Below are 20,560 nucleotides of genomic sequence, written 5' to 3'. Positions count from 1 at the left end.
TGATGCTAATGCTTACAGAACAATGCAAAGTACAAATGAATTAATGATTGTAGTGTTTGAAAAAGATCTATATGAAGAGAAAAGGTATAATGAAGGATTTGATGAAGGGTATACTTTAAAATAGAAGTGCATGAAGGGCACAGCATTTAAATGCAATACACTTTGTAAGTAAGCTTATTTTGTTAAATTGTATTAAAAATACACAGCATATCATTTTAAAATACTTTATCCTGAGAATTAAGTTTAGTGTCTTTTGATTTTTATTTGATTATACACCAGATCTTTTGTTTCACAATGCAAGACATTTGTTGTCCAATGTTAATTTTGCTGCTTGATACTTTTGGTACTTTTAATAGGTTACAATACAAAAGTGTGACACATTCTCTCTCTCTCTCACACGCGTGCACACTGCGCACACACACACACTGCGCGCGCACACACACACACACACACACACACACACACACACACACACACACACACACACACACACACACACACACACACACACACACACACACACACACACACACACACACACATTCACTTCTGCAACACAAAATGAATACCTTATTTTGATTTATATGATGCATATTGTAACTTGAAACAAGCTTCAATTTGGAGTGCAATTAGTGTTCATGGGAAACCCATGCATTTATGATGTTCTGCTTAGGCCCACCGTGCCTCACAATATTTCGTAGTCTATTTTGTATATCTATGTTATTGTACACAATAAAGTATATTGTTATTATTTCCTGTAATGTTTTATTGATTCAAATTGACACTGGTGCCATACCAACTATTAAAGATTCAAATTTCAATTACAAAACCAAATAATACATATAGTAGGTTACCGTGCAATGTTTCTAAAAGTTTGTTTTTAAACAATAGCATAAGAACACCATTTATAACTGTTCTCAAACACTTAATACTGTTGAACAAATTAGAGATCTACTGTAGAGCAAGTAAAACATTCAGCATCTACTTTGATTCAGTCATACAGCATCCTTCCCAAAACAATCAACATTACTTGAAGTGATCATTGTAAAGAATCATTCAATTTGGTGTGATTCAGAATGAATTACAGATTAAGGAGCACTCAATTAAAATAACATGGAAAAGATATTCTGGCCTAGTCATAATTTAGTTTATCTACAAAACTAATAAATAACCAGTGTAAAGCTCTTCATTATAAAAAATAGCCAGTGTAAACCTCTTCATGATATAAAATACTACATCTAATCTAATCCGAATCTTCAGCTTGGTAAAATAAAGATAACCAACGCACCAACACAGTCAGTGCAAATGTGATGAATCACAAAAACATACACATCAGCCACTGCCATCGGTGAATGTCAACTTAATTGCAGATTTGCTGATGGCAGTCAACGAGGCGAATAACAGCTGATACCGATATATCGGTCCATCCCTAATGCAAACCATACACATTCCTTCATGGCAGAATATATATATATATATTTGTATATACAGTATTGTTTCTCACATTTTCTTACTCACTGAAGAGGACAGTAAACTGCACAAGAGAGACATGCTCTTAAGTGAATTTCTTGATGAAGCGTAGTTTCAGGTAAGAGATGATGAGGAAGATGACAGCCATGACAGCCAGAGCCACGTGATTCTCCCACAGACCCCATGTGGTGTATTCTATTCCTAGATAGTCGAGGTGCTGTTCCCCTGTGCATCTGGAACAAGACAATTCAGGAGGTTTACTACATTCATTCTTTTTTAGTTTTTCAGTATATAGATAGGATAGGATCTTACCTGTCTTTTGAAAGATTATTTATTCATACAGTATGAGGGGGAAAAAAAGAAATGATCACATAGTGATATTTGTCAGGTGAAAGAAGCGCTGTCTCCGTTGTGTTCTCCCCCCCATATTAGTATGATTATTATTTTAGTTATTATGTGTATGTTTGTGTCACAACCTCGCGCCTCACAGCCGTTGTTTGCATGCGCTGTCTCTGTTGTGTTCTGTCGTCACAATAACTCAAAACCTCGCGCCTCGCGGGTCGTTTACGACGTTCTGTGCGTGGTTCAATGACTGTGTTTTGTTGTGGCTTTGCATTGGCTGCTCTGCGCTGTTTCAGCCATGTTTGGTTTGAAGTTATATCGAGTACTAGTTATATCGATACTCTTCTTTCCCCCGTCACCCTGTGAGTGTGACTGTGACTATGCTTCTCTGCTGCGTTTGCTCTGCACTGACTGTCTGCAACCTGCGTGGCTGCCAGGCATATTTGAAATCTCCCCTTCCCATTGGCTAGAGGGCAGTTTCTTTGTGATTTCTGGATCCAAGTACACCCTTTACCGCAAAGACTTGCAACGCACACTGTCCCGGGAAGCACCTCCACCTCCCAATTCTGCGTGTGTATAGCGTCAACACACGCAGAGATGACAGATCAGAATAACAAACACGCGATAGAGTTTGGTATGGAATGAACATAATATAATAATTAGGCATGCATCGCTTTGCCTAAAACACTGAATGATATAAGGACCGCAATTGGAAAAAGCCTACGTCGGCTCCCATGCATTTGTTGAAGAGACATCTATACATTTTCAAATTAACTAAAAAACATTGCATGGATGTACCTGGGACGTATCCTCAGTGATGTATCCTGAGGTCAACAGGGTTTCGGGTCTCTCAACATCATACCCCTCACTCAGGCGACCCAGCCGGGAGTGATCAAGTCCCGACTTACGTCCCAGTAGCTACCCTCAATCAGTCCCACTAGAGAAAAACCAGGGGCACACAATCTGTTGGAACTACTCCAGAACTACTCTGCCAGGGCTGGGAGGTACACTTCTGGCGCATGGAAAGACTAGGCTCTGTGGGTTGTCTCCTGTCCGGGCCCCTCCTACGTCTCACCAGGTCCACTCCTGCTCTCACCAGGCTCAGGACCTGTGCGTTGCACCAGAGTCCCAGCACCAGACAGTTCATTCTGGAATGGTTCCGCAGGGACATGGTGCCGCAGTTCTGCTTACTGCTTGCATGGCCCTCCTAAAGGCCTCACCGAGGGTTGTTGGGCTTCCTCCTCACGGAGGACACAGGCTGGGGCGCTAACCCATACTGCTCCCCCGGGTGGGGTCTACATTCCGGCTGTCACCCGTTTCTCCGGTGGTCACCAGACTATACCTGGTTGTCACATTCCTATGAGTCACTATTATATTATAATTATATTGTTATTGCTTAAATTATCGCTTTGGCTAAAACGCTAAATCCCGCGGATAAAGTAGGCTATGTAGGCTACATATAACTACAGGCATTAATAACTACAGACATTAGTCTACCCACCGCATATGTACAATTATATAGCTTACATTTAACAAACAAGCTTGATTGACATTTGTAAATAGGTCAATACAAAAACTGCTACCAGGAAAAAAGTAAAACTAAAACGTGACAACAGTATGGAGGGGCAGAAGAACTGGGTGCACTGCCCAGGCCAGTGTGCATTGCAAGTCTTTGTTTAGAAAAACAAAAAGAGAAAATATCTAATCTAGCATATCGTTGCTATAGGGCAGAAACCTTATAACTCCATATTTAAACTTTGCCATACTACAGTATCATACAAAAGTAGCAAAAATAGCAGATGTACAAGCTCAAAACACGTTGAATTTGAATCCTGAAATGTAGCCGTTTTGAACATACCAGAAGCTATATGAATGAACGATAATCCACATTTAGAATAATATATTGAAGAATATAACATTACAAATAAGAAAAGGATTTGAAATTAGACCATCATGAGCACTTTTACTCCATTTTCCACTTTCGCTCATGTACCCCCTGTAGTACGACTGCAGCATACCCATAGGCTTACACGACACGTACCCCCATTTGAGAACCATTGGTCTAAGGACAATATACAAATGAGGTTGAGTTATACAAATATTATTATGTTGTGTATATACCCACTGTTATATACTGTGCATATTAAATAAACTTACGTTAGGGCAGCTAGGCTCACACTGCAGTTGGTCGAGGCAGGAGACATGGCAGCATTGCGTATCGCAAGGTCATCACAGAACTTCAAACCCAAAAACTCATTGATGTTGAGGGCCTAGACATACAGTACAGTAGAGCTTTATCTATTAAAGTTACAGATATATTTTATACAGGAGAAATGTGATAACAATGATTCAAACAAAGTCTGCAAAGCACTGTAGCAAGTTGTTTGTATGCAGCTTAAACAGGAAAGGTTCTTTGGCACATGATGCAGACAAACAGGACTCGCTTTAGTAAGCAAGTGGGTAAAGCTCTATTCATGAAGCCCCTTTAGCCCCTTAAACTAAGTCTCCAGAATGCATCATTGAGGTATTAGATGACATTGTAAAATGTGTATTAAACTTATTTTGGAATGATTAGTCACAGTTAAGGAATCAAATGTCACTTACAGCCAGACCATAGCGAGGAATACTGAAGTACTTGAGCCAGGCCAGCCAGTCCATGATGGTAGGGAGGTTCACCAGAAGACCAGAAAAGATCTGAACACACACAAGATTAATTAAACCATTCTGAACTTGAGCCCCACTCTTCCTTCCTTTTGATCCCAATATCTTGTTCTGCTTGTTTGTTACAAAGGCTGCTTCATGCTGTTTAGTTCATGTCACCCCTCTTCATCTACTCAATCTTTTCTGTACTCACAGATGGGTAGAATCTGCCGTTAAAAGCACAATGATGAAAGGATGAAAACACAAATATGTGTAGGTAAGAAAAGCATGAATAAATAAATGAAAGCATCCTGACAACAAAAATCCACAAAAACAATGAGCACAAAAATCAAGACGTCAAAGGTTTTCAAAGCTCAAAGGTGAACTCCTCTGACCATCATAAAGACGAAGGTGATGGTCATCAAGATGTTTGCTACAGCGACAACGCTCTGGTCTGCTGATATGGCCATGGTCATGGCTGTGGCGGTGTACCCCACCAGAGTCACTGTCAGGGTGAAGGTGAGAAAGGCGGAAGTTGTGGCTTTCAAACCTGAAACCCCCCCCCACACACACACACACACACACACACACACACACACACACACACACGTACACATGTACGCATGCATGCATACATGCATTGCACACACATGAGATGCATGAATTAAGGATGAACGCTAGAATTTGCCACCAGAAATGAAAAATACCAAAAAGCTCGACTTGTTATCTAAACTCCAAACGAGAAGACCCGCTGCTGTGTGTATATTTCTAACCCAAGTTTACAGAATCATGTAGCAGAGGCTGAAAGAGAGTACGTGGAAAGCGCTCTGTAGCTCTGTTCTATATATTATACCTTCAATATGACTTTATTACTACTACTTGTATTGAAGCAATAATAATAATGACGTAGAAAACTGCTCCACCTTTCCATCTTACCGATCATGAAATAGACGATGCAGCTGAAGATGATTGTGGGGATGGTGCGCAAAGTGATGATGTCTGACAGGATCTTAGACAGAAAGTAAACAGAAACCCTGTAGTAGCCACTGATGTATTCATGCCTATCAGGGGAGAAATTAAAATATGTGAAAGCTTTGGTTTGCCATGCTTTATTAGTTGCTATACCAGCTCTGTGTAGTATTGTTTTAATTCTGTTAAATTAATACAATACTCTGTAACATTATACTGTTTAATTAGTTTGTAAGCTATTTTACAGGGAAATCATGAAATTAAACCAGATTAAAGTTTGGGGGCAACTGGGTCAAAAGAAGAAGTTCAATTTGCATTTTTCGAGACAAAAATAGTCACATTTACATCAAAATCAAAGTCAAAGTCTATCCATTTCTGAGCTCTAATCGCCCACTGAACAATGGTAGGCTTTACCACAAGGGTAATAGCCAGAGCTCACCCGGTGTTTGTTCTTTTTAAAGGGGGACAGGAGTTGTTGTGCTTGGCACCACCTGCTTCACATAGGTACAATAATAAATAATTTGGCATATTACGTACACAAAGAGCTGCCTCTCGGTGATGAAGAGTTCAGCTGCGGATACTGTGCTAAAACACTGGTTGGTGGTGATGAAGAAGAGGGCTCCCATCCTACAACAAGATATAACAGGAGAAGTTAACCTGTGGAAAGGTGTATTAACCACTTAAACCCTATGTACTCATCCTAGCGCCACACGTCGCAAATGGGAAGAAGGCAATAGCAGGAGGGTGATACTGTTTTTATTTATTTTTACTTGGAAAAGCAAACATGGCAACCCATGATGTTTCATACACCCAGTTGCTTGGAAAGCGCAAACTTGGCAACCTGGCTGAGTGTCCCTATTTTAGTTTTTCTTGTATTTTGCCGTATAAAAGCAAGCATGGCAAGTCGCAATATTTCTATATACAAAGTTGCTTGGAAGCCGCAAATGTGGCAACCTAGCAGGAATACTGTACTGTACTGTACTGTACTGTACTGTACTGTACTGTACTGTACAAGGGTGTAATGTTGTATAGGTACCTCGTTTTCAAAGTCTATAGTCATCAATATGTATTTAATTTATTATAAACATTTGTTTGAACGGGGCAAGTATTTTTCTTAACAGTTTCCGTGCCGGGAATGGATTACTCCAGGTTACTGTCGCTGCCAACCTCGCTAATCGCGACTTTTGTTTTATTTGTTTAATCCGCCGTAATGTAATAAATAAAAAGAAAATCCGTCTTTGCCGCGGAGAAAGAGAGTAGATGCATTTGTTTTGATGACGAAACCGGAAATCGTCACATGCTGTGGGCTGCTAGGGCTTCTGGGAAATTGAGGCCAATGCAAACGAATGGGGTTCAACGCCTCATGGAGGAGGGTCCTGTGCTGCGTCTTCCGGGTGTACCAAGATGGCGGGTGGTGCGATCGTTCATAACAAACGGAGGAAGCTTTTTTCGCTCGATTTTCGCGGATTAAAAGCCCAAATAATTCAGCGTATGCTCTAAAGGTAATACAACAATCTCGGCAGTGAAGGGGGGTTGATTAAAATGCGGGTTAAGCGTGTAAAACAGTCAAATGTTAATGAACGGCAATTAAAGATATTTATGGGGGGGGGCAATATCTCACAACGGGTAAGGGCTAGTATCAATAATAGACTATGATCTAACTTCGAACAGGTAAGAACTACAGTGTATATATATAACTTATACTATAGTGTCGCAGTCCCGCCCCCTTTCATGACGACGCCAGGCCCAGGAAATGAATCCCAATGCATTTTTCCCATAGACATTTCAAAAAGTAAGACCTTTTAAGTGTCGTACGAAGCCAACTCGAGTCGTGACAAATCATGACAACAAACACAATATTTTGGACCAAACAAATAATTACGAAGAAGAAAAACAACAAAAAAAGTGTTGTAACCTGCCGTTTTTTTCTACTTACTAATTCTTTGTTTGGCCCAAAACATTGTGTTTATTGTGATGATTTGTCACGACAAGAGTTGGCTTTGTCCGCGGCGTAAACATCTTTAAATAAATACTTTCTGAAAAGTCTATGAGGAAAATGTATATAAAAATAACGGGGATTTATTTTCCGGGTCTCTCGAGGGGGCGGGACTGCGACGCTCTATTGGGGTGGGGTTTAAGGATATCTATAGTTTCCAGTCTACCTATGTATTGTCTAATATATATTTATTTTATGTGCATCATATTATATCAATGTGTTTTCAAAGCAATAAATAAGAAGTCTCGACATGTTCCGTTCCTTCTGTGAATCTGTCGTACAGAAAAATAACAATGCACACACATGCATGCATGCATGCATGCACGCACGCACACACACACACACACACACACACACACACACACACACACGCTAGAACTGTTGTTGTGTCATACCCACCTGTTCTGGATCCCGCTCTGGTCATCTTTGACCCCAAAGAAAATGGCACCCACAATGAGAGCCAGGAAAATGTTCACTCCTAGCTGCAAATAAAATACATACAATATATATTATCTACCTGTATCTTTATCTAAATCTATATTTAAAGATAATACATACAGTATATATTATCTACTGTATATATCTGGACCACTACTGTATATAATGGACCATTACGGGTCCATTTGGTTTCATTTTACACTCTCAAGAGTTACACTATTGTTAACATAATGCATTACTAAATTTACAAAAGTCTACACAATTAGAGAATGTAGAAGAATTGTTATTTTGATCGTTTGCCTGTTGCCTATATCTCCTATGGTACCACATCAATATGGCATGGAATTGTGGAAGAAATATATAGAGATAGCTTGGCCCTCTTCTTGTTTCCCTCTACACCAAATCTCTGTACCAAAAGTAGCTGATATACAAGCTCACAAAACATCACAAATGCAAAGCATTGTGAGCTTGTAGACATGAATGTTCGCTTATTATGACATGCCCAGAATAGGGATGCTATGGTTCATTTGTTCAAGAAAGCTAAGGTTAAGGGACACTAGGTGGACAAGTCTTACTGTATTTCCAACAATTTAAACAGCAACACATTATGGGACGACAGGGCCTAAACAATCATCAGTGTGTTGATGACAGTAGTAGTGCATACTAATCTCTTTTGTCATCATGGCAGAGAAAGGTTTAACTCTGTGGCTCTTTTGGGAGATGGAAAAATGGGGAAGAGGCTGGTGACAAGGGAAGAATGAACTGATGAGGAATTAATCAAATACTGTGCTTGGTTCTTTTTGACGAAGAATAATTAAACATCAAGCACAGTGCTGTTTATTTATGAAAGACAGTGTTCTGGGATTAAGCAGACTAAGGTTTCCCATATTATTCATCCCTCTTGGTCAAGACCAGAGAACCAGCAGTACAGGAGAACCCTAGAGAAACACCAAAGATAGAGAACCACTAGAGCCAGAGAACGACCAGGACCAGAGAACCCTCAACACCCAAGAAGCACCAAAGACAGAGATCACTGGGGTGTGGAGGATGACAGCAAGTCAGCAACACATACTGAGAGAACGAGTGAAAGAGACTTTGCAGTCTAATCCTGACAGTTTACAGTTTATGACAGGGCTCAGAGGGCCCTGTGGTTCCCAGGGAGAAGGGATAAGCTAATAGCTCCATTCCCCCCGGCCCCTCATCTGGAAGCGGGGCGGCGGGAGTGACGGGTCACTTTCACTTCATTCCCCCCGGCCCCTCATCTGGGTGACGGGTCATGACGCCATCATGTGATGGGGTCCCGGCCCAGGGCCAAGGGTGGCTCTGGCCAGATATGATATCAGTTTAGATCCCTGGCCAAACAGGCAAGAGTAGGGTCACAACAGTCACCAAAGCCAATTAGGGTGCCCACACCACCCAGAGTCTCCTCTTGTGGAGGGGATTAATGTGACTTATTTGGGGCCAATTAACTGTTAATAATTCTTAAAGTGAGCTGACTTTTCTGTTGGCATTTTGCCGCCATGGGGTGGCTAATGAGAGCACCAAGTCCTTCATCTCCAGCTCCACCCACCTCAACCTCAACCCGACCCCACTGAACCAACCTGCCTCACCTCAACTCCTGTCTCTCTGCCTTGTTCCTAAACATAAGAATGTTTGAAAGGCATTAATGGGATATTGGTACAATATATTTTAAGCTTTTATCCTACTACATAGTTGCATAAGAGAGTCTGTGACCACAAGTGAGTTTGATGTTACTCTGCAGCACAATCCAAATAACACCATACAGTACATAATGCTGAATGCTGGATAGAAAATGTAATGTTTGAAACATAACCACTTAAGTAATGTTTGAATAAATACTATGCCCTAACAAATATGTATCTGATTTAATCCCAGCAACATTAATCTCCTATTCTTAAGCAAGGCACTGAATAACAAAGCAGTCTGAATAAGACTGTGAGTTAAATAAATGATTGGGCATGCGTTCTCAAACCTGGGCCACTGAGGTCTGTGGATTCAGCATGAGATTCTGGAAGGTTCTCTTGAGCACCCAGTGGAGCTGGTGGAAGAAGGAGGTGTTATAGGTGATGGTGTGGGACCTTGGCCGGGTGATGCACTCTTTCCCCTGGGCAATGTGCTCCAGCTCGGCCTGCATATCCCTGGAGTTGCGGCTGTTCCTGTACTCCTCCACCAGGCGCTCTTCAATCCTCTGTCTGGAGATGCTCAACTCCTCAAAGTCCAGTTCTTGCCAGGCATGCAGACAGGGAAAATAGAAGGGTTTCACAGAGATGAATAATCAAACCGTGATGGTATACTGGCATTTCTGGTTACATGATCTTTGTAGGATCACAGGAAGAGATTGTTTGGGCCCTACTGTATGGCTCCTATTGGTTCATGGCCGACTATGAATTGACTTATTGTACAGTGAACTTTAGGTCACTTTGGATCATCATTTAAATTAAAATGTGGTGGGTAACGGTGGCACAGTCAATAGTGCTGTCGCCTCACAGCTAGTAGGTCGTGGAAGGGCGTGTTCCCCCCTCCGCGTCATCAGTGCCCATACCCGAGGCGGGGTTGGTGAAAGGGCCTTTCTGTGTGGAGTTTGCATGTTCTCCCCGTGTCCCCTAGGGTACTAGGCACCCCAAGCCCCCAGTAAAGCTCTCCAACGTTGAGGGAGGTCGGCCCAAGTGGTAAGAACACGGACTAAGAGGCGGACCCGTGGAGTTATGACGAGGAAACCCTGTGCAGCTGGGCTTTAACATTGAGCGCCCGTTTGCGGTTCAGTCTATATCCTTTTAATACTCTATGAGGTACCCTCACAAAAAACAAGCAGTAATCCTGGTCGGAATAACGTGTTCCTTCCACACACTACGTCCGGCCGGGGAAACTCCCCCCTGTCAGTGAAGCAGCTTGGACTCCTCATGCATAGAAGGAAGCATGAGGTCAATCCGCTGCCCCCCCAGGTTGGCAGAGGAAGTGTAGCGCCCAGGATTACATTAGATAATTGACACTAGGTGGAAAAAAATGGGTTGCAAAATCGATAAAAAATATTTTACAGTCAATTCAAATGTGGTGTCCCAGTGACACACCCTCACAATGGGAAGAATCTGGGGTTTGATTCCTCTGTGGGCACTCCTCCTTCCACACCCTCAGTGAAGTGGATAAAACTATTAAAAAAACTAGTCCTCAGTGACTTGAAGTAGTTTCAATGTACTTTTCACAATGGTTTGAACTGCTAGTGACCTCAACCCTTAACTCTGAACTTTAAACAATACAAGTACAGGCTTAAATCATTACTAAAACCAACACGCCTCACATAGCAGTTCAGTTCAGTGCACCCAAAACCACATCAGTTGCCCTGCACCCTCTTTACATCCTGCTATAGCAATGGTGAAAAGCTACCAAATTAGGTTCAATAAACCCAAGGCGCATTGCCCCAAGGTACAAGAGGATTATTCTTTTTTTCCCTTCTTTTTCTGCACACTGATACAAACAACTTTTGACCTGGGGTCAGCCAGATTAGAGGTCCAGTCTTTGTTTGATACTGGCCAGACAGGATTTGAGAGTGTTAGGGAGCGGGTGGCTCAGGTTAAAGTCTTGAAGCGACTGGCAAGACTGTCTGTCAGTTAACATCCATACACGCTCAGTGCTTGCCATGAGAATACACAGAAATGAGAAAACACCTATGATACAGTTTGTGATCTGTTGGGGTTGTTTGGAGTCTGTAAAAATATTAGTGTATGAAATAATAAGTAGGTTCTTTTATTTTTTTGAACGTTTTTTTGTTAATGCTATTAAGATACATGGCTTATACTCATCTTTATGTATTATACAAAACCAGGGTATTCACTTTTCGATCCTTCCGGCTCTTCATCAAAGTATTGTTTATTCTATCTTTATAACATCCTTGAAATGGGATTTCTGCCTTCTTGTCAGTATCGTCTGTGAACATGTTGAAACGGTTTGTGTGTGTGTGTGTGTGTGTGTGTGTGTGCGTGCGTGCGTGCGTGCGTGCGTGCGTGCATATGTCCTTACCTTCAGAGCCATGATGCATCTTGGTGATAGTGATAGCAGTAGAATCTCCATTGATGACATCTAGAAAGAAGTCTGCTGGGTTGTTGTGAGGCTCACAGGTATAACCTGGAAGGAACAGTTACAAATTATGACACAGATATGCAATACAAATAACCTGGAACATAGTTAACATTATACAGACATTCAATATTTATATGTGGCTGTTAGGTAGTAGTGTTATTCAGTTTGAGGAGTTTAGTCACCAATGTTGCTGAAGTAGTCCAGAGCATTTAGTGCAGGCCCATGGTACACCATTTTGCCACTAACCAGCAAGGTCAGGGTGTCAAAAAGTCTGTAGATGGAATAGCGTGGTTGGTGGATGGACATGATGATGGTACGTCCATGACTGGCCATCCTGAAAACAGGAAGACAATAAAATGAGGACTGCATTATGTCGCTAATAATTCACCTGTCTCTTAATCCTCATTTATAATTATGGTACTAAAGCCTAATGTATCGTACAAATAGCCGACTATTGCTCAGTGGGAAGTTATGACAAATCACTGACAAGAGGACATACATTGCATCAATCATTGTCTCCACCAGGCCGAAGGCATGGGGGGAGAGTATGTTTTGCACTCCGTCCGTCCGTCCGTCCGTCCGTGTGTGTGTCCGTCCGTGTGTGTGTGTGTGTGTGTGTGTCCGTCAGTGTTGGGGAGTATTAAGCTACATGTAGCTGAGCTACGTAGCTGAGCTACATTTTGCTGTAGCTTGTGGTATTTTAGCTACATTCATATTTGTGTACCTCGTCAAGTAGCTCAGCTACCTTTTGGGTCATTTTTTGTAGCTTAGCTACTCAAGTTACAAGCTACAATTTTGGGCAATAACATGAAAGAAATATATTAATTTTGACCATTGGTTGCTGTGTTAATTCTTGTACTAGAACCCCCTTTGAAAAATCAAGGACTGTTCCTTTTTCTGATTGCTTTGAGGGCATATCAGCACTTGACAGCTGCCTCTAATTGGCCTCTGATTGGCCCTGGTATCACAGGGTGGGAGGGGTCTCCCAGAGGGGAGCAGGGGTCTCCTAGAGGGGAGGAGGGGTCTCCCAGAGGGGAGCAGGGTGAGGAGGGGTCTCCCAGAGGGGAGCAGGGTGGGGGGGTCTCCCAGAGGGGAGCAGGGGGAGGAGGGGTCTCCCAGAGGGGAGCAGGGTGGGAGGAGGGGTCTCCCAGAGGGGAGCAGGGTGAGGAGGGGTCTCCCAGAGGGGAGCAGGGGGAGGAGGGGTCTCCCAGAGGAGAGCAGGGGGAGGAGGGGTCTCCCAGAGGGGAGCAGGGTGGGGGGGTCTCCCAGAGGGGAGCAGGGTGAGGAGGGGTCTCCCAGAGGGGAGCAGGGTGGGGGGGTCTCCCAGAGGGGAGCAGGGGAGGAGGGGTCTCCCAGAGGGGAGCAGGGTGGGAGGGGTCTCCCAGAGGGGAGGAGGGGTCTCCCAGAGGGGAGCAGGGTGGGAGGAGGGGTCTCCCAGAGGGGAGCAGGGTGAGGAGGGGTCTCCCAGAGGGGAGCAGGGGTCTCCCAGAGGGGAGCAGGGTGAGGAGGGGTCTCCCAGAGGGGAGCAGGGTGAGGAGGGGTCTCCCAGAGGGGAGCAGGCTGGGAGGGGTCTCCCAGAGGGGAGCAGGCTGGGAGGGGTCTCCCAGAGGGGAGCAGGGTGGGAGGGGTCTCCCAGAGGGGAGCAGGCTGGGAGGGGTCTCCCAGAGGGGAGCAGGCTGGGAGGGGTCTCCCAGAGGGGAGCAGGGTGGGAGGGGTCTCCCAGAGGGGAGCAGGGTGGGAGGGGTCTCCCAGGGGGGAGCAGGGGGAGGAGGGGTCTCCCAGAGGGGAGCAGGGTGAGGAGGGGTCTCCCAGAGGGGAGCAGGGGGAGGAGGGGTCTCCCAGAGGGGAGCAGGGGGAGGAGGGGTCTCCCCGAGGGGAGCAGGGTGGGAGGGGTCTCCCAGAGGGGAGGAGGGGTCTCCCGCATGTACATTCTCAATTTAACGCTGAAAAATAAAAAGTAGCTGAGCTACTTTGAGCTACTTTTTCCATGTAGCTGTAGCTTTACAAGCTACATCTCTCCAGGGGTAGCTATGTAGCTTGATCAAGCTACTGCCATGGTGAGCTACTTGTAGCTTTACAAGCTACGCTTTCAAAGTAACTTGCCCAACACTGGTGTCCGTCCGTGTGTCCGTGAGCAGCTAATCTCGGCCACCGTTAACCCGGTCGATGCCAAATTTTGCACACACACTCCCTGGATGCCAACGATGAACCTCTGCCCCAAACTTTCCAGAACGGCCTGTTATAGCGCCACCAGGAGGCCGCTTTGTGCAAAATTTCTCAGACTCCATCCTGATTGGTTAAGATTGGCTTCCAAAGTTCACAGGAGTGCTCAGTTTCAAACAAAATGCTGCAAATCATGAACACATCGCGTGATTTCCGTGAAATTGTGCACCCACATTCCCACTAGGCCGAGGACGAAATGCCACATGAACAATTTCAACTCAGCCTCAAGGTGGCGCTATAACTGGCCGAAAACTGTTTTTACCTCTAACTGCACGGATCTGTGGATAACTTTGTATGCCAACTCCCTAGAGGCCAAGGAAAAACCTTTGCCTGGAATTTTTCACATCTGCTCTTTATAGCGCCACCAGGAGGCCGACATATGTAAAACACATTTTCTATTATTACTCCTTCAGATTTTATCCAAATTTCACGCAAATCGGTACACATGATCTCCATAGTCATGTGATCAAGACAGGTTTGTTTGATTTCTCATATTCCATCCTGATTGGCCACGATTGGCTCAGGAGTGCTCAGTTTCAAACAAAATGCTGCAAATCATGAACACATCGCGTGATTTCCGTGAAATTGTGCACCCACATTCCCACTAGGCCGAGGACGAAATGCCACATGAACAATTTCAACTCAGCCTCAAGGTGGCACTATAACTGGCCGAAAAGTGTTTTCACCTCTAACTGCACGGATCTGTGGATAACTTTGTATGCCAACTCCCTAGAGGCCAAGGAAAAACCTTTGCCTGGAATTCTTCACATCTGCTCATCCTGGTGGAGACCTGTGCCCAGAAGGGCACTTTTTCTAGTTTATTCATGCGTTCATGCTGATTCCTCCCTACCTTTTGAGCAGCAGCAGGACGGAGTTGGCAGTGCTGGCGTCCAGGCCTGTGGTGGGTTCGTCCAGAAACAGAACAGAAGGGTCAATGATGAGCTCCATGCCAATGTTGGTCCTCTTCCTCTCTCCGCCCGAGATCCCCCGGATGGTCTGCGTGCCCACCTACACAGTTCCATTTACAGTCACACTGTGAAACATTCATTCACCGCGCCAGGCCAGAACGGCTGAAGGCAAATTAATACGTTTTCGCTTGTGTGACCCTGTCCGTCCGTCAGTATGTGTGTCTGTCTAATCTGTGGCACCGCTGCTCACCTTTCTTCTTCCCATATCTCTAGGGCTGTACTGTCCAATAAATCACAACTTTCCCTTTTATTGTAGCAGATGTCATTTAATATATTTCTCTAATCACTCCTCAGAGAATACTGCTGATTTGGAAGAATCCATTGGCCCTTCACATTCTTCATGGATGCGTGACACAATGTCTTTCATTGGAGTAGGAGCCGATCAAATTCTCGTTACGGGGCTCAACTGATCTACAGTCATTGGGCAATCCTTGATCAATTATTTTGGGAGGTTGACTTCCCTTTCTCCAGAATGATTATCTGTGATCAATATAATGTAGTGACTGTGTCCTATATTTTAATGTGGAACTGTTCTCTGATGAGCAATTTCTCATTAGTATTGAATATCCTAATAGTCTGTAGATGTGACAAATGACCCATACGTATAGTACGTGAGCAATGTTTTTTTATTGTTTTATTTTATTTTATTATAATTCAGTACTTCACCAGTACTATTCATTGATGCTGTCATTGTCACATATATAAAACTTTCCCATTTAAAAAATAATAATCTATCTAATTCTAGACTTGGTGACTTTTACCTTGGAGTCTGCCACCTTTGTGAGTCCCAGCTCTCTGATTAAGTGATTCACACGAGCCTCCTTCTCCCCCTGAGGCAATGAAGTTGGGAGGCGCAGCGCTGCAGAGAAACGGAGGTTCTCCCTCACCGTCAGTGTACCCATCACCACATCATCCTGGAGGTGGAGGTGTGGGGCAACCAGAGGTTCAACATCAGTGTGGGGCAACCAGAGGTTCAACATCAGCAGTCAACGACTAAGGCTTAATTCATAGTCTGTCACATTATGGTGCTGACAATAAATGACAAGCTATTCACATATTCTTGAACGCTTGAAGATCTGTTCTTTTTAGCAAGTGACACCATCATACATCGACGAGTATAAATTGAGCTTAGGGAGAACACACATTTTACTAAGCCTGTTTTCATAAGATTCTGTGTTTTTTGTGCTTCTTAGTTTGGACAGGAAAAACACATAAATCAGCTTTGTTGAAATAATTGTACAAGAAAATATATGAATATAACAGAGACAAGAAGTGACAAAGAGGGCTTTAGAGATTTTCTTAATGCTATTCACAAATCTTAAATTGTTGGCTTTGTTGAAAAGTACAGTTGCAAATCAGGCCTGTTTTGGGTTAAATTCGGGTTAAAGTGGTTAATAATGCCGATTCCAGATCATTTGAAAATAAACCAGGATGGGAGATCATGATCAATAAAATAGACACCTGAACCACATAGCCTGAGAGACACTTGAAGTTGGGAGGCTGTGGAGCTCCATCTATGAGAACCTCCCCAGAGAGACCTGCTGGCTCCTTCCTCGCAGCGAGAACATCCAGGAAACTTTCAATTACAAAACAATGGAAAACAACATAAATTTCTATGTACACCAACTGCAAATATAATGTGTGTGTGTGTGTGTGTGTGTGTGTGTGTGTGTGCGTGCGCGTGTGTGCGTGTTTTGTCAAACGGTATATATCATAACGGTATATATCGCATAGCACTTTAAACGCCTGCACTTTAATAGTTGTGTGCACCTTTGTACATTGTTTAATGTACTGTCTATGCTGCAACCCAATTTGCCCTTCGGGGACACTAAATAAACTTGAACCTTGAACGTTGAACAAAATTTAGTGAAAGGTGGAGGTGAGTGTATGACTCACGAGGACTTTCCACTTCCGGTTGGTCCAAGAATAGCGTTCAGACCAGGTCTCATGATCCCACTGCAAGAAGACAATAGGTAGCATAAGGAGAAGAGACTGGAGCAGCACGGACATTTAGAGCCTTTTATTACGTGCTAAAGTATAACGACTAACGTTTCGACCTTGCAGTCTTCATCAGAGTCAGAAGAAAACTAGTCTAGGAAAATTGGCCTCAGATCCTGTGCAGCAGGGGCGTGGCCCAGTGCGTTGCGTTTCAAATGAAATGCGAATCAAAAGACAGGGGCGGGTTACACATGGAGTGGGCGCTACATCTAAATAAGACGGAAGGGAAACAATTGCTCCTTGAGCGGTGGTGGCCTACTACAATTCAATTTGGAAATGGATTCCCTTCGGACTATTTTCATGGTATGCACAGTGCTTCAGACCGAAAAGGGGAGTGTCCGCTCAGATTCTGAGCTCAACGTACTTCCCTCACATGGATACGGTCCTTTTTTCCCAGAAGTCTTTCTCGCCCGCCTAGTGGTGAAAAATAAAACTTCTGGGAACTCAGATTAGAAGAAAACAGGTAGCTTGCTACTCTAACCAGCAGAGGTGCCATCTTATATCATAAGAAAGTCTAATAATTAAAAAATAAGGCAAATTTGTATTAAATTAACCCAGTGGAGAAAGACAGGAAAGACAGATCAAGGGCCCTATCTTGCGTCAGAGGCACTTTATCCGTAATTTGGGGATTTAGCATTTAGCATAGCGTGCCCCCGTAAAAATTGGCTATGATGCCAGGCACCCGTCGAAGAAAACTCATTCCGGCCGCTTGTATTCGCAATCTTATTCTTTCGGTCATGACCCACACTTCATGACCATAGGTGAGAGTAGGAACGAAGATTGCTTGGAAGACAGAGAGCTTTGCCTCCTGGCTCAACTCTCTTTTCGTCACAATAGTGCGGTACAGCGACTGCAATACCAGAGGCAAAGACATTTAGGGATAAGGGGTATAGCACTGGCGAAATTAGGGCCCTTGGTCTGTGCCAACATAGCACAAGATGGTTGAGCCACAAAGTTTCTGTTTCCATGCTTATATAAACAAAATGTTATGGTAAATTTGTGCAAAATAAAAACATAAATCACACCCAAAGTAGTACTTTGTCTGTCTGTGTGTGTGTATGTGTGTGTGTGTGTGTGTGTGTGTGTGTGTGTGCGTGCGTGAGTGACTGTGTGTGTGTGTGTGTGTGTGTGTGTGTGTGTGTGTGTGTGTGTGTGCCTCACTAAGCCTCTTTGGAAATTCATGATATATTTCTATTATGTATTCATCAAAGCAAATTCAATCAGATTACAATATGTTTGACCTGTTCACACCCACAACAGATTATTTAAAACAGTGATAATCCAGCTTTTCACACCAGCCCACTGCACATACTTAAAATGTTAGTCTAAGTATGGAGAATAAAGATAATAAGAGAAAGGAGAATTAAACAGAATTAAAAAGCAGGCTGAATTTAAACCCCATAGCGGCACATGTGACAAATTGTTAATTCGATTCCCTGGCAGACTGCTCTTTAGTGCACCAGAGAGATTATATGCAAGAAACCATGCTTAATATCATATAATTAACACTAGACCAGGAAAACTTGTGTTGCATTTTTCCATGGGAAATGTCAGGTAAATGTAATTATGTTAGAGAGAAGTTATTTAAAAGTCAGTCTGTGGTTGTACATTATATGTTTTGAAAATTCAAGTCTAAAGTCTCATCTTGTGGTTTCTCATATAATGATGATGATCGTATTCAGAGTTTTATTTACACCTGTCGTACAACGTATAAGGTACAGTACATGTCACTACAGGAGATAAAGAACTTACGTGATGTCATTCCAGAGACAGACAGACAGACCAAGACGGAGCAAGACAGAGCAAGACAGATGGAGAGAGGAAAGCCAAAGGGGCAAAGTGAAATCAAATAACAGTTGCACCACTAACTTGAGGTCCATCAGTATTTGCCTGGGTGTGGTCTTCTTTTTGCAGAGGAAGCCGGACTTCAGCTTCACTTTATACTGGATGTTGTGAAAACTCACAGTGGAGCCAGGCGGCTGCTTGGCCAGCTCCACAGCTGTCAAGCCCGTTGACATTATCGTCCCATTGGTGCCAGGATCTTCCACCATGGCGATGTGTATGTGATTGGCTCTCTCCATCACCCTCTGTAGAGAACAACCTGTCAGGTTGGAACATTGATCAGGAACTGACAGAATGAAACGATATACATTGTGTAGCAGCCCTCGATTGTTGACAAAGACGGATGGTCTTCTCTTAAACTCCTTCAGTGCCACCTGGTGGTCACCAGTTTAGGCTCTGAGTGCGTAAATTACGTCTTGTCGGCCTTGGCACCCATTGCAAAGACGTCTAGAAGACGGGATTACGGTTTTGGCACTTAAACAGGTGTGTTTATTTTTTGTTCCAACACCGTGAAAACGATAAAATATAGAATAAATACTGTTACAATTTCATAATCTAATTATTTTAGTTTCACTAATAAAAACTTAAATTCATCACTTCAGTTATACAATCAACAATGTAATGGTTAATTTATGGTCAATTATAATAGCGGAGGCCCTATAGGCAGAATTTTGATGGAATCGTGCACTTGAATGTGTGAAATCTGGCACACAGTTAGAGCATGCCATAAGGAAGATTTTTGGCTATAGGGCCATCGCAGATTTGTCCCGTAGTGACGTTTGGAAAATGGCCGCCAAATGGTCGTACTCCACGTACTCCTCATCAGATCCCATTCCAGCTCGCAAACCAGCTCTGCCCCTGAGTCACCAGTACCCTCAGTGAGGTCAGAACACCAGTCTGTGTACTCTTATCCAGATCCCCTTCCAGCTCGCCAACCAGCTCTGCCCCTGAACTGCCAGTATCTGGCATGGTCTGAACACCAGGCCTTGTGCCCAGCGGCGTCAACTCCGCGGGTGCTCAGGCGCAGAAGCACCCACGGGCAAAATAATAAGCGGCGCGAATATCAATATGCAGTAATATGCACCCACTGTCCTGACTGAAATGTCCCTTCCCCAGTGGACATGTTGTCATGCACGTAGTCACATACCTTTGGCTTTACGGGGGGTTGGGGGCGCTTGGGCGCAAGATAGGTGTTGGGCCGCCGCCCATGGGCATTCAAAGGTAATAAGGTGGCTTTTGTTCTGCTGCCAGGTAGTTTCTTGTCGGGAAGGGCGAAGGAGAAAGGAGTAAGGAGAAACACTTTCCTCGTAAAATGGTACGTCAATAAGCGACCGCCACAAAGCGACTGCTAGCTGTTTATCATTGATCATGCTGAAATTTTGAAACAAGCTGCTGAAACAATTTAATGTTATAGCTGTAAGGAGAAACACTTTCCTCGTAAGCGACCGCCACAAAGAGACTGCTTTACTGTTTATCATTGATCATGCTGAAATGTTGAAACAAGATGCTGAAACAATTTAATGTGTACTGAAACACTGTGTTCATTAGCAAACTGTAAATAAAGTACCAACCGAAAAAA

At 43.6% G+C, this 20,560-nt stretch overlaps 1 protein-coding gene across 1 annotated transcript; it reads right to left on the bottom strand.

Moving 5' to 3' along the window:
• Positions 1 to 1,001: 1,001 nt before the first annotated feature.
• Positions 1,002 to 19,241, bottom strand: LOC310859075 (broad substrate specificity ATP-binding cassette transporter ABCG2-like). The gene is made up of 15 exons (XM_083765449.1): positions 19,009 to 19,241; positions 17,038 to 17,097; positions 16,603 to 16,717; positions 15,903 to 16,055; positions 15,024 to 15,181; positions 12,133 to 12,284; positions 11,891 to 11,995; positions 9,849 to 10,099; positions 7,817 to 7,899; positions 5,959 to 6,048; positions 5,389 to 5,513; positions 4,848 to 5,002; positions 4,417 to 4,506; positions 3,970 to 4,082; positions 1,002 to 1,703 (listed from the first exon to the last, which is right to left on the bottom strand). Exons 1-15 carry the CDS (start codon positions 19,218 to 19,220, stop codon positions 1,556 to 1,558), a joined length of 2,010 nt encoding a protein of 669 aa, XP_083621575.1. The 5' UTR covers positions 19,221 to 19,241; the 3' UTR covers positions 1,002 to 1,555.
• Positions 19,242 to 20,560: the final 1,319 nt, after the last annotated feature.

Source organism: Protomyctophum parallelum (genome assembly GCF_964188405.1).
Source record: "Protomyctophum parallelum genome assembly, chromosome: 5".
Classification (NCBI taxonomy): Eukaryota; Metazoa; Chordata; class Actinopteri; order Myctophiformes; family Myctophidae; genus Protomyctophum; species Protomyctophum parallelum.
Note: the sequence above shows the minus strand (reverse complement) of the source record. Positions and strands in the feature narration are given on the sequence as shown.

Coding starts and splice junctions, on each gene's coding strand:
- LOC310859075 (XM_083765449.1), bottom strand. CDS start 19,220: ATGGAGAGAGCCAATCACATACACATCGCCATGGTGGAAGATCCTGGC. Junction 16,718..17,037: donor ACCGGAAGTGGAAAGTCCTC/GTGAGTCATACA, acceptor TGTAATTGAAAG/TTTCCTGGATGTTCTCGCTG. Junction 4,507..4,847: donor TCACCTTCGTCTTTATGATG/GTCAGAGGAGTT, acceptor GTGTGTGTTCAG/ATCTTTTCTGGTCTTCTGGT.